Here is a 15,169-nt window from a genome sequence, read left to right as displayed (position 1 = left end):
AGTGCATCATTTGAGGACATCATCTACATAGATGTCATTAGACTGGTCAGGAAGATATTTTTGTAAAATTTCCTATATGGATAATCACAGCTAAAGATCTTATCTTGGAAAGTCTTGAAGCCTTAGGGTTCACTTGTCTCTTGGTCGCTAGTCCTTCGCTGCCATTCTCCTGCCTCCAACCAAACCTCATGGTTTTAAAATAGCTGCCTGATCACCGGCATTGCACCTGTACTCAAGGCAGGAAGAAGGTAAGGTAGAAAATGAAAGCATCAACAATTCTTTTTTTTTAACTTTTAATAATGAAAAAGACATCTTTCCTTGAAGCCTGCTAGATGACTTCAGCCCAGATGTGTCATTGGGCCATGCTGAACTGCAATGGAAGGCTCTGGAGTTATGTCAGGCATTGAAATGGCCAGCTAAGGGAACAGCCGTGTTCGCTGACCAACGCATCTGTCACGGAGTGGGAAAGTGCTATGAGATGCAACAGACCTAACGCCAAGCATGGAGTGCCTCAGGGAGGCCTGAACCCAAGGGGGCAACTGTGGCACCACTCTACAGAGACCCATGTCTTGCTGATAAGAAGAGGCGCGTTATCAGAGGAGGGGTTCATTCAGTTCTTTTTGAAAGTAGACATAACAGGAAAACAGAGTGAGTGGGCTGTTGCTTTTAGATTTCAGGGATAAAAACAATAAGGCCAAATTTCATCCCAACTGCTACGTACAGCCTTGGAGGTGGAGGGAAAGAGTCTTCATGACCTGCTGACATCTGTGCCATCCACTGAACCAATCCCTGCCCTCACCACAAGAAGCCGGACCCTTTACTTGGGGTGGCAACTTTCAAGAAAGAGGGGAAGCCAGCAGGGGTCCTTGGGCACCAGTAAGAATGAGCCCAACAGGAACTGCCAGGCGGAACTGAAGGATGAGGCATAACCTCAGAAAGATTCCTTGGAAAGAACTCCTTCGAGAGCCCAGTCCCCAGAGCTGCTGTCCTACAGTGGTTGTGGTGCGGTTACAGGCACAGAAGCCACTGAACATGTGTGTGCCCCATGAGAGGAGGAAATTGCAGGCAGGGTGCAGAGGTTCAGAAGCAGTCTTGGAGGGCAGCAGGCACCTCTGGCCACATCTGGGAGCCTGCATGCAGACCTCAATTTCTTCTAACAGCAACTCCTGCTCCAAGCAAACCACCTAATTTTATTTTACTTCCATGAGGGCACAAGGACATGATGTCCCTGGCTCAGCTTCAGCCTTGATATCCACACAAGCTTTCTCATCCTGGGGTCATTAGAGGTGGCTCTCCCCTGATGTGAATGTCTTCATGTGTTTGTGGCCAAGAAGCATATGTGTTAATAGAGAGCTTTCTGCCTAGCTCCATTTGCAAGTAAGCCAGAGCCTAGCTGCATATCCCTCTCTAACATCCCTCTGTACATGCCATACCCCAGCACGCTGCCAACGTCCTGTGGCAAGCAGCAAGGCAGGCCCTCGGGATGATTCAAAAGGAACACACAGACCACAAGGAATATACAAAGTCAACTACTGGGTCAACATAAGTCAAATAAAATACCCCTAAGACAACGCTGTCTTAAGAGTTCTTCAGTTAACACTGCTGTAGTTTGGATTTGGTTTGGCCCCAAGAAGCCCACGTAATGAAAGCTTGTCCTCGGAGTGGCACTATTGGGAGGGGGTAAAGCCTTTAGTGTGTGGAGCCTCAGTGAAAGGAAATTAGGTCACTGGGATGTGCCTTCGTAGGGGCTGGGACCCTGACTCCTGTTTCTTTGTTTCTGGGGTCACACAGAGAGTAGCTTTTTTTTAAAGCAAGGAACACATGATAAATGTTATTTTTTTTTGATAAATGTTTTAATAAACATTCTATTCTAAAGTGTCTAAATCTTGCATTGGAAATAAACTTGGCTAAATCATAAGAGGAAGGTAACTACGATTAGATTATCAAATCTTCAACCCCATCAAAGGCCTAAGAAAGGAGATAATATTACTTGAGTAGGTAGGAAGTTCAATCAAGCAGCCTCCAAAGTAAGCACTATATGACAGAGACAATTGGTTACCTGAACACTCACCCAAAATCTCATTTGCAACGTTGAAGCAACCAACTTTGATTAAGGCCAAGCATTTTTCTACTGCATACCCTACTATGATGCACAGCCCCTCCACAGGCCCAAATGTAATGTACCAAGCAACCACCAGAAAAGGTGGTTCCAAAGAAACCACCTTTAAAAGGCTGATTTAACTATGCAATTTTGTTGTTACAGTAAGAGAATGCCAAGTAATGATTAAATTTGTATTATGTGAGTTTCAACTCAGCCAGAGAAGTACTGCATTACGACACTTTCTGACAGCATAAAGCACTTCTAATGTCTTATTGGCTGCTCTGGGTTAGAAACAGTCAGCATTTGTGGTTCGTTTTTGGATGAATGGTTTTTTGTTGCTGTTGTTTTCCCTCAAATAAGGAAAACCTAGCTTCATGGAAGGTCCAAGAAAGTAGCTATGCTAGCTGTCAGATGAGTGTTTCTATCCTGACGGTCCTAACTCAAAGCTATGGCTCGTTCCTAACAGTGGCACTGACAGAAGCCAGGGTGTCGCTGTGCTGTGGGGAAGCCAAGACAAGGAAGGAGCCGTCTCTCAGAAGCAGTGTGGTTAGAGGGTGGGAAGATCTGCTGACGAAGGCACATCGTAAATGGCTTTTAAATTTTATCATGTGTATAGTTCAGCATTTTATAAAAACATCCTCAAAGCTGCCCTGTCACCATGGCTGTCTATTTTCAGGACATTTTCTCCATCCCAGAGAGAAACCGCAACAACTGTCAGCCACGCCCATCTCTCTCTCCCCCACCTGCTGGGACTGTTCGTCTCTCTGTCCTCCCAGAGGTGCCATCCTGGACATGTAATATAAATGGAATCGTGTGCTCTGGTCCTTTCCTGCCTGGCTTCTTTCACTTGCTGGAGTGTTCTCAAAGGTCACCAACGCTGTGCCAGGAAACAGTCCTCCCTCCCTTTCTGTGATCACGCGAGCCATTTCTGAATACTCAAGGTTTCTCCCTGGCGTGAAGATGAGAGGGGGAGGACTAAATTCATGGCAACAGAAGAGAGCCTCATCCTGGTGGAGCCCACAAACATCCCCAACATCGCCCCTGTGCTCTGCTTTAGATAAGATATATAACATAGAAATGTTAGGGCAGACCCGTCAGCACGAGTCCTCACTAAACAGACCAGTGCCTCACGTACGATTGGGGACAGCTCTGACCTGTCTCCAACACAGAAGCCTCAGTACACTCGTGGCCAAACCTGCTACCACACAGAGGTAAGGCCACTGCCTCAAAGAACATCTGCTGGACTCCGTTCTTCAGCTGACTCCCAGGAGCTCACTGTTACAGTCACAGGGGGACTTAGGAATCCCTCACACTTCGCCGAGTGCTCAGGCAAAGGCCTTTATGCTTCTGGCTCTGAGACCCCTATGCTTGATCTCCAAATGAACACTATCCATAACCTCCCTCATGTCCACGTCACCTCCGTGTGATGCTGATGTAATGCCTTACAGCTTACTAGAAGGCTTTCCCACCGGGTATAGCCTCGGCTATTCTTACAGATTTTCTTCCAGGCTCTCCTCTTTACCTATTTAACAGGAAGTAGGCAAGGGATTGCCATTCATTCTTTCAGAAGAAGAAATGGAGGCCCCAGGAGGGCAAGAGATCAAGATTCATTGGTAAAAGGTGACAAATTGAAAATGGTATCCTGGCATTCCACTCCTCTGGGTGGAACAGGAGGGCAGGCGATAAAACATTCCTTCCAGAGAAGAAATGGGAGAGAAATCAGTCCATTGGTAGGAGCCCAGATTGTGGAACACATTCTTAAACTCAAAATTCATTCCTCCTGACAGCAGGCCATGTATCCAGAACATAAGGAGCAACAAAATATCTCAAGACGGTCAATTTGCCTGACCCCCTCCTCCATGGCTGAGTCCACCACCAGAGACTGAAGTTCACCATAAACCAAGAAATAGAGCAAGATGGTACACATTCAATTTCTATGACAGTCCAAAGGAAGGCTAGACCTTTAGTCATGTCAGGCTTGCTGAGGACACGTTTGATGAACACTCCCCATCTCCCTCATCCCATCTCCCAATCAAGCATGCTTCTTACCCTCCCTTCGAACTTGGCTGTGGCTCCTTCTTTGATGCAGAGGTTCCGAGGGGGCAGGATGAAAGCAGGGGCCTCTGTGAGGGGCACGGAGCTGACTCTTGAGGGCTCCACACCGTGGGAGGTTTTGGACATGTGTGATGAGGCAACCAGTTTCACGTCCGCCATGGTCTATGAAAGGAAGAAGAGCGAGTCAGGTCTTTAAAAACGCAGCATGTCATCTCCCTTGTAGATACCACTCGCCCAGCTCTGTGGTTTGAACTAGAAGGTGCAGGGGCCCAGTAAGGTCAGCATCCACCTGGAGTACCTTCTGTGGCTTCTCCACATAACGTACCAGGCAAGACAGAGCCAGTCCTAGACCACAGGCCATGCCCACCAAGAGCTCCCATCTGTCTGCTGAGAGAGCAGGACTTGGACAAGATCAGGAAAACTGGATACTCATAGATTTCACAACAGGCCCCAGAGGCTCTGTGTCCAACAACATCTACCTGAAGCACCAAAGTGGGAAGTTCCAGCTACTTCTGCCTACAAAGATCATGGCTTAGAAAGAAAACAAAACAAAGCAATAAAACGGCATTGAGAATCCAAGAAAGGAGGAAGGTTGGGGTTAATGTGACAAGGGCCCTAGGCAAGAAGGTGAGAGTTGGTGGCTGAATAAAGGGGAGGGTCAAACCAGGCCTACTTTGTAGAAATACTCAAAGATCAAAACATCAAGGAAAGGAAGGAGGCACTAGAAGGTCATCCAGGCTGACTCCTTCATCTGTAACTAAGGTCCAAAGAGGCTGATGCATTTATCCAATGAGGTAGAACAAAATTATGCCATCACTGCCAAGAATACCTTGAACCTGGGATCCTGTCCAAGGCAGGTATGGGACTAGACAGGATGTGTCTGCAGGCTGGCGAGATTATCTAGGGCTAAAGGACTGATATGGAGAGGAACAATGGCTATCCACTGAAACAATCAATGATTAATCATTTGAGTTGCTTCTTCTTAACTTTAAGTATGTTTCAAGGTAAAAATTGGAAAATACCAATGTGCAAATATAATAAATTATCACTTATTGGTAGGCTGGCAAGATGGCTCAGGAGACAAAAGACACTTGTCTCCAAGCACAATGGCCTGAGTTTGATGCCCTGGTCCCACATGGTAGAAGGAAAGAAATTACTTCTTTGCCTTCTCCTCTGACATGCACACCACAGGACACGTGCATATGCAAACACATAATAAATAACATTTTAAATTGCCACTTACTGAACAGTCCTCTGTTTCAAACACTGTGTAGAGGACCTTTATCTATGATCTCACATTTAAGATTTTTATCGTTTTAATTTTGGTTGACATAGTAACTGCATACATTTATGGGATACAATGTGGTGTCTTGGTACATGGCATCATGTGCTCTAAGTTGGGACAGTCGGCATATCTGTCCCCTTGGACAGTTACCACTTCTTTGTGGTGACAATACTTGGAAGCTTTTTCCAGCTGCTCTGAAAGGTTCCTCATAGTTAACTACACACTTCTCCCCACAGCACAGCAGAACTCCAGATACCGCTCCTTCCGCTCCTCCCTTCTAACCTAACACCCCATGAACTGGACTCATCTTTATACAAATTAGGAACCTGAGTGACAGGAGTGAGGGTGGGATCATGCTACATAGACTGAAGGAGAAAACTGAAAATATCCACGGGTCTAGTACACAAGATGGTGCTCCCTTTGTGACTACAAAAAAGTAATCATTTTACACAGACCGCGAGGGGTGCACCCACACACTGAGAGAATGAGGATGTTCTATCGGGAACTCACCAAGGCCAGCTGGTCTGGGTCTGAAAAAGCCTGGGATAAAACCGGACTCGCTGAACATAGTGGACAATGAGGACTACTGAGAACTCAAGAACAATGGCAATGGGTTTTTGATCCTACTGCACGTACTGGCTTTGTGGGAGCCTAGGCAGTTTGGATGCTCACCTTACTAGACCTGGATGGAGGTGGGTGGTCCTTGGACTTCCCACAGGGCAGGGAACCCTGATTGCTCTTTGGGCTGAGGAGGGAGGGGGATTGGTCGGGGGTGGGGGAGGGAAAAGGGGGGCGGTGGCGGGGAAGAGACAGAAATCTTTAATAAATAAATAAATAAAAATAAAAAATAAAATTAAAAAAATGTTTCCTAATTTTTCCTCCAAAATTTTCTTAAAATTAAATGGATAAGAAGCTTTTAAGAGATCTGATTTAGTCAGGTGGTGGTGGCACATGCCTTTAATCCCAACGCTCAGGAGGCAGAGGCAGGTGAACCTCTGAGTTCAAAACTAGCCTGATCTACAGAGAGAGTTCCAAGACAGAGCAACACAGAGAAACTGCTTTAAAGAAAGAAAAAAGAAGAAATAAATAATAAATGTGATTTAAAGGCTAGAGATTTAAAGGCCAGTGGGTAAAAAGCATTTGCTACACATACACAAGGAGCTGAATTAGGATCCACAAAATGTAAACCCACTGTTGTTAGGGATGGAGACAGGAGGATTTCTGGAGTTGACCACCCGTCTAGCTCCAGGTTGGGTGAGAGATACCACCTCAAAGGATAAGGAAAGTGACAGAGAAGGACATGTGTTGTCCTCTCATGACTTCTGCAGATGCACACACAGGTACAGGCACGAGTGCACACACAGGTGTGTGCACAGGTACACACACAGGTGCAGGCACGAGTGCACACACGCACAGGTGCACGCACGTGCAGGTGCACACACAGGTGCAGGCACGAGTGCACACACAGGTGTATGCGCAGGTACACACACAGGTGCAGGCACGAGTGCACACACAGGTGTATGCGCAGGTACACACACAGGTGCAGGCAAGAGTGCACGCACGCGCAGGTGCACACACATATCCACGTGTACACGACCTATCTTTAGCCTTCTCTTACTCATTCTTTCTGTGACACAGAGAGAAAGAAATCTGAACAAAACAACTTAAAAGACAGGTGTCTGATGAGCCCCCACCACGGGCCACTTGCCAGTTTCTACACAGCAGATATTTAGCCAGCGTATCTGTGCGTGGTTCCTCTGCCTGACAAACCTGGCTTCCTTTCACTGATAAGGCATTAGCTGTGCAAACAAAATTCCTTTCCAAATGAAACAACACTCTGGCAGGCTGCAGGAGGTCACAAGAAAAGCAAGTACCTGAGTCATAGTTCCTGTGTGTTGGGAACAGACTAAGCGCTCTGTAAACCAACGGTTCATTGGCTCCTTACAGGACTAGGCAACAACTAATCTCACCATCCATTTCAAGGGCTAGAAACCTGTCCAAGGATTAGAAAATCGTGCAAAGTCAACAAAAGAGGGAGCAAAACTGGCCCTTGAGCCCAGTGTGTGTGTGCTGTGCACTGTGCCTCCCGCAGCAGTCAGAGTTGAAGTAACGGTAAAGCCTGAAAGCGGCTCAACTCACACCACTTAAAAATGTCCCTGTAACGCTGGACGTGGTGGCTCTCTCCTCTAATCCTAGCACTTGAAAGGCCGAGGCAGGTGGATCTCTGTGAGCTCCAGGCCAGTTCGGTCTACAAAGTTAGTTCCAGAAAGCCAGGGCTGTTATACAGAGAAACCCTGTTTTGAAAAACAACAACAAACAATTTTCCCTATAAGATTAAGATTTTTTTTGTATATTAAAGAATGACATTTACATTAAAAGATGAATGATAATATAGAAGAAAATGTTCACAATAAAAACATAGGACCAGAATATTTTCACAGAAGAAGAAACCATTCCAAGACATGGATGAGTGGAGAATATTGTTGCAGAGTAAACCGGGGAACGTTGTCTGGCACCAGGAACACCCAGTAGTGCAAGTCAATTACCACCTGTGTTTTTGTAAACTAGGAAGGAAACAAGCACTGCTTGTGGGATCAGGGCACTCTCTGTATACCCTTGCTGGCAAGCAATGTGGCAAAAGGATTCTGAAGGACAGGTGACCACATGTTTTTCTAGTAATCTTACATGTAGAAACTCATTGTCAGGAAAGAATCCGAGACAGCCAAATGTGTATGTAAAAATAATAGTGGCATTACTTAAAGCAAAGGCTGGACATATAAAAAAAATCCAGCAACAACAATCAACTGTATACAGGGGGCATATCAGACTAAAAGATGAATGTAATGATATATAAAGCCTCATTTTTTTAAATTATTGAAAAATTTCAAGCATACAGAAAGCAATGACAAAAAAAAAAAATCAGTGCCCCAAACACCCGCAGTGAGCATCACCAGTTTCCCCACAGTTAGAGCATTCTGCTTTGTGTGTGTGCAGAACCACTTCAAAAAGCGTTAGGACAGGATTTTCTGGTTGACACAGTGATAACTAAACACATGCATACCTATGTGTTCATGACCAAACACAGTGACGACAGCTCTCCGTTCTTTATAAACACACAGTAAGTTACTGGAGCCGGCAGTACCTCACTGTGTTAAAGGGTCCAGGAACTAACTGTATTTTGGTGCCTGTTTTGGTTTAGACTTGGATTATCTACCAAGGGTTCATGTGTTTCAGGCTTGCTCACTAGTCTGTAGTCCTGGGAGGCAGTAGAATCCTCAGTGCTTAGTGGATAGGTGTGAGGCCATTGTGGGTGCACTCTTTAAGGGGACACTGGGACCCCAGCTCCCTCCTCTGTCCCTCTTTGCTTCCTGGTAGCCCTACAGCCTCCTCCACCGTGCCATGACACTCTGCTTTCGTACAGGCGCAAAGCAATGGAACTAACTGGTTATGGATTGAAAACTATGAAACTCTTAGCCACAATGAACCTTCCTTCCTTCAGGTTCATTTTTCTCAGGTATCGGTGTCAAAAAGCTGAAAACAGGGCCGGGCGGTGGTGGCGCATACCTTTAATCCCAGCACTTGTGAGGCAGAGGCAGGTGGATCTCTGTGAGTTTGAGGCCAGCCTGGTCTATAAGAGCTAGTTCCAGGACAGGCTCCAAAGGTACAGAAAAACCCTGTCTCAACCCCCCCCCAAAATTGGAAACAAACACTGATGAGCCAGCTTCCTTCTCTACCCTCTACACCCTACTTCTTCAAACTATAATTTCCACAACTCTACTTTCTATTTCTATGAAATTATTTTTTAAGTTTCCTAATATGGATTAAACTTATTTAACTTAACATAATGTGGTCCAGTTATCTACATGTTGTCACAAACGATAGGATTTTTTAAGGGTAAATAATATTCCACTATGTGCAGATATAGATAGATAGATAGATAGATAGATAGATAGATAGATAGATAGATAGATAGATAGATAGATAGATGCTATATTGTCTTTATCCATTTGAACATTGATGGCTACTTGAATTGATTTCATGCCTTGGGTATTGTACGTAATTATTACAGTATTGTAATAATTATGAGAGCTCTGGTATATCCTACCTGGTATAATTTTTAAATTTTTTAAAAAAATTATATTTATGTGTGTATGCAACTGTATGTTACATGTGTGCAAGTGTCAGAAGAGGACAGAGGATCCCCTAGAACTGAACTTAGAGGCAACTGTGAACCAGCTGACACGGGTGCTGGGAACCGAACTTGGGTCTCTGGAAGTTTGACAAAGTGATCTTAATTGTTGAGCCATCTCTCCAAGGCCCTAATATGATGGCATTTTAATGGCAAGAATAAAGAGATGCTTATTCACTCAAATTATACAAACTGAGCATCTGCTAGCAGGAAACCAGCCACTATCTATAAAACAATGAAGGGCGCCATGTGGGAGGAGTCCTGGCTGTGTGTGATGCCTGGGAGTGCAGGAGTAGGGAGGAGACCATGGTTCTTACACCCTGCAGGTGACCCTAGGACCATGGCCTGGAAAGAGCACGGCTTCATCCACTGCCACCGAGGTGAGTGGCAGACACTTTGTGTAACCGACCCTAGAACTAGGCTGGAGGCGATCCATTTAACAGGAAGCTCAGACTCGCTTAACTTCACCACTGGGGGACACAGCTGCTTCCCAGCCATGGTTTGGTCAAGGGACATCCATTCTCTTTCTCTTTACCTCTTATCTCTTCCTGTCTAGTGGGAACACTATGAACCCTGCAGGGTGGAGGGGATATGAGTGAGAAGGTAGTATATATAAACCAGAAGTACGGTGCAGAAGACACCCACTGAGCAGACTCGGTCACAGCATCCCTCACCCAGAAGGAAGCCTGTGACTCACCTCACTGTCAAAGACAGCAAGGAGCCTAGCAGGCCTAAACCAGCCTCAGGCAACTCTGCAGGGAGGAGGCCTGAGCCCACGGGCAGCTTCCAGCAGCAGCAGCTTGTGAGTGAGGCGGATGCTGACTGCACCTTGTGATCCCTCTCACCTGACCCTATCAATCCTACAAACAGTTTTCGGGGTCCCCTTCCATGAAGGAGGACAAGGAAGCCTAATAAACCAGCTACACTCACCCAAGGTTCCCAAGCTTAACAGTAGAAACCAAAGCAGGCACAGAGGGCTGTCATACTCTACTGGATTTCTGGAGGTTCAGACAAAGCTTGTCCGGCTGTCCTCAGTGACTGGAGGTATAGCAGGCAGGGGCCTGAGAGTTGTCATGGAAAGAAGAGTAGGAGAGACGACTCCCCATTGTGGCTTGGAGTATCTCCCCACAGTCTACTTATTCAAGGTTTGAATAAATAGGTTCAAAGATGCTGAATCTAATCAGTAGGTGCTGGATCTGATCACTGGGCAGTGGCTGGTTGTCAGTGGATTCATGCATTTATGAGTTCACACCAATGGGCTATTACAGAGCGGGGCCTGGGTGGAGGAAGTAGATCACGGGAGAGGGGTCTGCCTTTGACGGGCATCTTCCTCTTCCTGGCCTCTGTGAGTCAGCTGCTAGGTTCAGCACTTCCTTCCCTAAGATATTCAGCTTTGCCATGGTCCCAGAGTCAGGAAGCTGGCCAACCATAAAGCCGTTAGCCAAAATAAATCCCTCCTGCTTCTGAATCCATGTCTCTGAGGTATTTGTCAGCACGACAAGAAGCTGACTAGCCTTCCCTTTTCTGCTCCAGAAGACCAAAGACTCTGCAGAGGGGCTCGCCAAATCTTTGTGACTCCAAACGTCCTGGAGTCCATCGAGATCTCTGGAGGGCCCTGGATAGTCTCACCAATAGAAACACGCCTGGCCTAGGGAGACAGTGGAGAGGACAAGGCACTCGCTCTGCAAGTGCAAGATGATTGAATCTCCAGATGCATAAACATCAGGCATGAGGCAGATATGGGAGAGTCCCAGGAAGCTCGGGGCCACCTAGCCTGGCTTACACAGCAGAGCAACAATCGTGACCTTGACTCAAGCAAGATGCAAAATGAGGGCACCCATCCAGGGTTGTCCTCTTGTCTCCCCACTCACACTAGGGCACCCAGGAACCTACATTTACATATATGTATGTTCACGCGTGTATTAGAATTTCTAATTTTGAATTCTATTTAAAAAGTGACACACTTGGCCTAAAGAACAAAAGACAAGAAGGGGTCTGGCTTCTAGTTGAGAAGACACAGACAAGTCAAAACTGCCAGGAACCACCTAGTCCCCTGAGAGGTTGCTCCAGGGAGGAGGATGACTCCCCTGTCACAGATCCAAGTCCCAAGCTGTGTAGCCATGCCAAACAGCTGCACCCACCCTCAGCCCAGGGCACCGTAGCTGCAGTCAAATTCCAGCCATGCTGTCAACTGATGGCTACTGCATATTTGAGGGAAATAAATAATAAATTGAGCCAAATCCTCTTGTTCCTCTCTCCCTCCACCGAGCCTGGTGACCACATTCCAGCAGAGAATACCAGAGAGACTGGATGGCGTGTGCCGCGATCTCTATCGGCAGGGCAATATTCAGCTGTTGGAATCAAACGCCCCCAGCCAGGGGATCCATTCAGTCCTCAGTCAAATTCAGACCAATAGACAAAGGAGAAACAGAAAAGCACGAGGAAGTGGTCAAAAAAGCAGTGACCCATTGACGTCTGGGCCAGAGTCAAGCTCTGTGTAAGGTTTCTACACGTAACACAATTAATTAATCACACAAAGCAGCTCTGAGTAGAATGGACTTTAATTTGATCAAAAGCACTGTAAATTGTCTCTTGAACCTGGAAAGGAACTTGTCACTACAGCCAAGACAGAGCAGTGCTCAGAGACACAGAGACAGACAAGTCAAGTTAGCCAGCAGAGGGAATTTGGAAAAGCCAGCTGCCCCTCCCCTATTCCGAGCACACACACACACACACACACTTGAGATCACTTTGGAACCTTCAAGTCACAGGATACATTGGAAATACCTAACCTTCCCTGCAGGGAGGTGCTTCCTAGTAGGTGTGGCATCCAGCCTGTAGAACCCCCAACAGCTCATATCAGAGGTGGCAAAACCACTGGAGCACAAACACCACAGAAACTGATGGCTCCCTCTGCCCTCCTTAATCCTCTCTGCAATGCTCTCAAATCCTGACAAATACCCTAATCTCTCCTAATCCAGCACTGAGCTGTCCTCCGCTGTGCCAGGTTGCCTCACCATGACCCACCCAAGCAAAGTGGGGGCAGGGCCACACATGACTACCCCCAGACACACCTGATGGCAGCCTCCTCCCCTGGGAGCATTCACAGAAGGCAGATCAGAGGCCAGCTTCAGTGCTGATGAGATTCTGGTCCAACGTCCAGCAATAACGGAGAGAAACGGGAGAGCCGAGTGAGCCAGGCGGAGAAAGTAAGGAGCTTTGTTCTAACCCTCCTCGCAGATGTTGCAATTTGCCTGCTGCAGGGCAGCCAACTTTGCTGGGAGATCTGTTGTTCTAATCCGCCCAGCTGGGGTGACCTTTGAAACCTCTGGCTGCCACTGCAGAGACACTCAGTGAAGTCCTGGGGAGCCAGGGGAGGAAGCTCACGGGTTTTCACTTGTTGGAAGATGCAGACTCCAATCTGAGTGTAAGGCAACTGAAAAGACCCTGTCAAGCAGAGAATTTGAGCTCCAGATGGGCTGGGCACTTCCCCAACTCCACATCTGGCCAGACTGCCACTCTAGCCCCTTGGTGCATCTGGTCTGGGATTACCACCAGCTCATGAGACATGTGCCTCCTGAGACCCAGCCCTGTCTTCAGTCAATGGAGCCCCACTGAGGATGCCTATCCCAGAAGGGATGCTCAGAAGGCTGAGAACTCCTACGCTGGAACTGGAGGCAGGAACACAGCAGCGTGTGGAGCTGAGAGCTCAGCAGTGTTCGCAGGTGCTCAGCACCGCACAGCGCTTCTGCTTCCTTCCAGCGGACGAAACAGAAGCTGGGCTGGGAGCACATAATAAAGCTCCGTTCCTTCTGTGGGCAGATGGAGCATCCTGAGCTTAAGCCCTGTTGGGTGAGGGTGGATTCATAGGGGGCTGCTATGCCCAAACACCTAGGACATCCGTGATCTTCCAGCTCTGTGGCTGAAGCCTCTATGGTCTCAAAGCTCCTTTGTGTTCTTTAAACTTATTAAAGTCCCAAAGGCTTTTGTTTGTGCTATCGAGGTTTGGTGTATTTGGTATTAAATTGAAGAGTAATTTACATAAAAATATTAACAAGAAGCCTACATGTTCACATGCTTTTTCTTGAGTGTGGGGGGCGGAGGGCTTCACTGTGTTGCCCATGTTGGCCTCAGATTCCTGAGTTCAAGAAATCCTTCCGGGCTTAGAGAAGTAGCTCACCACTTAAGAGTATTCCCTGTTCTTCTGGAAGACCTGAGTTCAATTCACAGCACCCACATTGGCAGCTCACAAGAGCCTGGAACTCCAGTTCCGGAGGATCTGATGCCCTCTTCTGCCTCTTAAGGTACCAGAACACACATGGCATAGATTCACACAAACACACACAAATAAAAGCAAACCAGAACAAGAGTGAGAGCAAGACGGGGGTGAGGCTGGGGGAGGAGAGAGAGCGAGCTTTTCTCTCTTCCCTTCTTTCCAATAGCAGGGACACACCTCTGTGCCCAGCAATATAAATATTTTTTTAAAGGAAAACATATTTTCTGGAAAAAAATTTTAGGAAGAAGTTCAGTTCTGCTGTATGTATATGCTGTATGCATGGTCCTGGGCATGGAAACCAGAGCCTCACACAAGTTAGACAAGTGCTATATCACTGAGTTACATCCCAATCTTGCAAACTTCTACTTCTTTTGAGTGTTTATTTATATACGTATGAGGGGGTGCGTGCAGCGGGTGCGATGTGGAGTTAGTTCTCTCCATTTGCCTTGACGCTGCTTCCGTGAATGGAGCCAAGGTTGTCAGACTTGCTTTACCCATCTTGTCAGCCTGCAAATGTCTTTAAACATCTGGCCTAACGATGCACAATTAGATCTTTTCATCTGTTTCTGCATCTTGTCTACCGTGACATCGCAGGGTCTATAGCTGCTAGGCAACGCCACCATATGGAGAGATACTAGAAGAAGAAAAACAAATATCGTCCTACGCAAAAATAACCTGGGCTCCTAAAGAGGCTCGGGGCCTTCCCTGGTTACACTAAGTCTCCAGATCATACTTTAGAACCTTATGCCAGCTAATCTCCCAAGATCTCTGTGTCCCCATCTGTTCTCACTTCCGGCCCTCTTCAAACACCCGAGAGTAAAGGGAAAAGCGGTTGTCTCTGGGCAGCGGTGTGCAGCTTTAAGGAACAAGAGAAGGAAAATGTAATTCAACCTCTAACTCCATTCTCTCTCTTCTTCAAGACCACGAAATTAAACAGTCTGACCAGAAAAAATAAGAAGCCTGAGATTGGCATTACGGAAACACTTTCAATCACGTAGGTCCTTGACCAAGACTCTGGAAGACCTTGTACATAGAGACACCCCCAAAACCTCAAACCATGTGACCGGCAAGTCATTTTACACTGGACAAAACCAGGGACGAGGTTTTGGCTAAAAGCATGGAAGACATATCGGAAGCCTGAGGGTTCCCTCAAACACATGGAATGGCTCATGGCTTGAATGTTAACTATAACCCTAAAATATTAGCACCATGGATCAGGATGTGGGAGGAAATTTACATGAAAAGCAGTCTTTAAATTCCAAT

General features: G+C 46.7%; 1 protein-coding gene across 1 annotated transcript in view; it reads right to left on the bottom strand.

Annotated features, from left to right (window-relative positions):
• Positions 1-15,169, bottom strand: part of Mylk (myosin light chain kinase) — a 255,864-nt gene that overhangs the window by 178,229 nt on the left and 62,466 nt on the right. The window contains exon 2 of the mRNA XM_026788073.1: positions 4,151-4,318. Coding sequence (XP_026643874.1) covers positions 4,151-4,315 — 165 coding nt within the window. The 5' untranslated portion in view covers positions 4,316-4,318. The remainder of the gene's footprint in view (positions 1-4,150; positions 4,319-15,169) is intronic.

Source organism: Microtus ochrogaster, chromosome 2 (genome assembly GCF_000317375.1).
Source record: "Microtus ochrogaster isolate Prairie Vole_2 chromosome 2, MicOch1.0, whole genome shotgun sequence".
Lineage (NCBI taxonomy): Eukaryota > Metazoa > Chordata > Mammalia > Rodentia > Cricetidae > Microtus > Microtus ochrogaster.
Note: the sequence above shows the minus strand (reverse complement) of the source record. Positions and strands in the feature narration are given on the sequence as shown.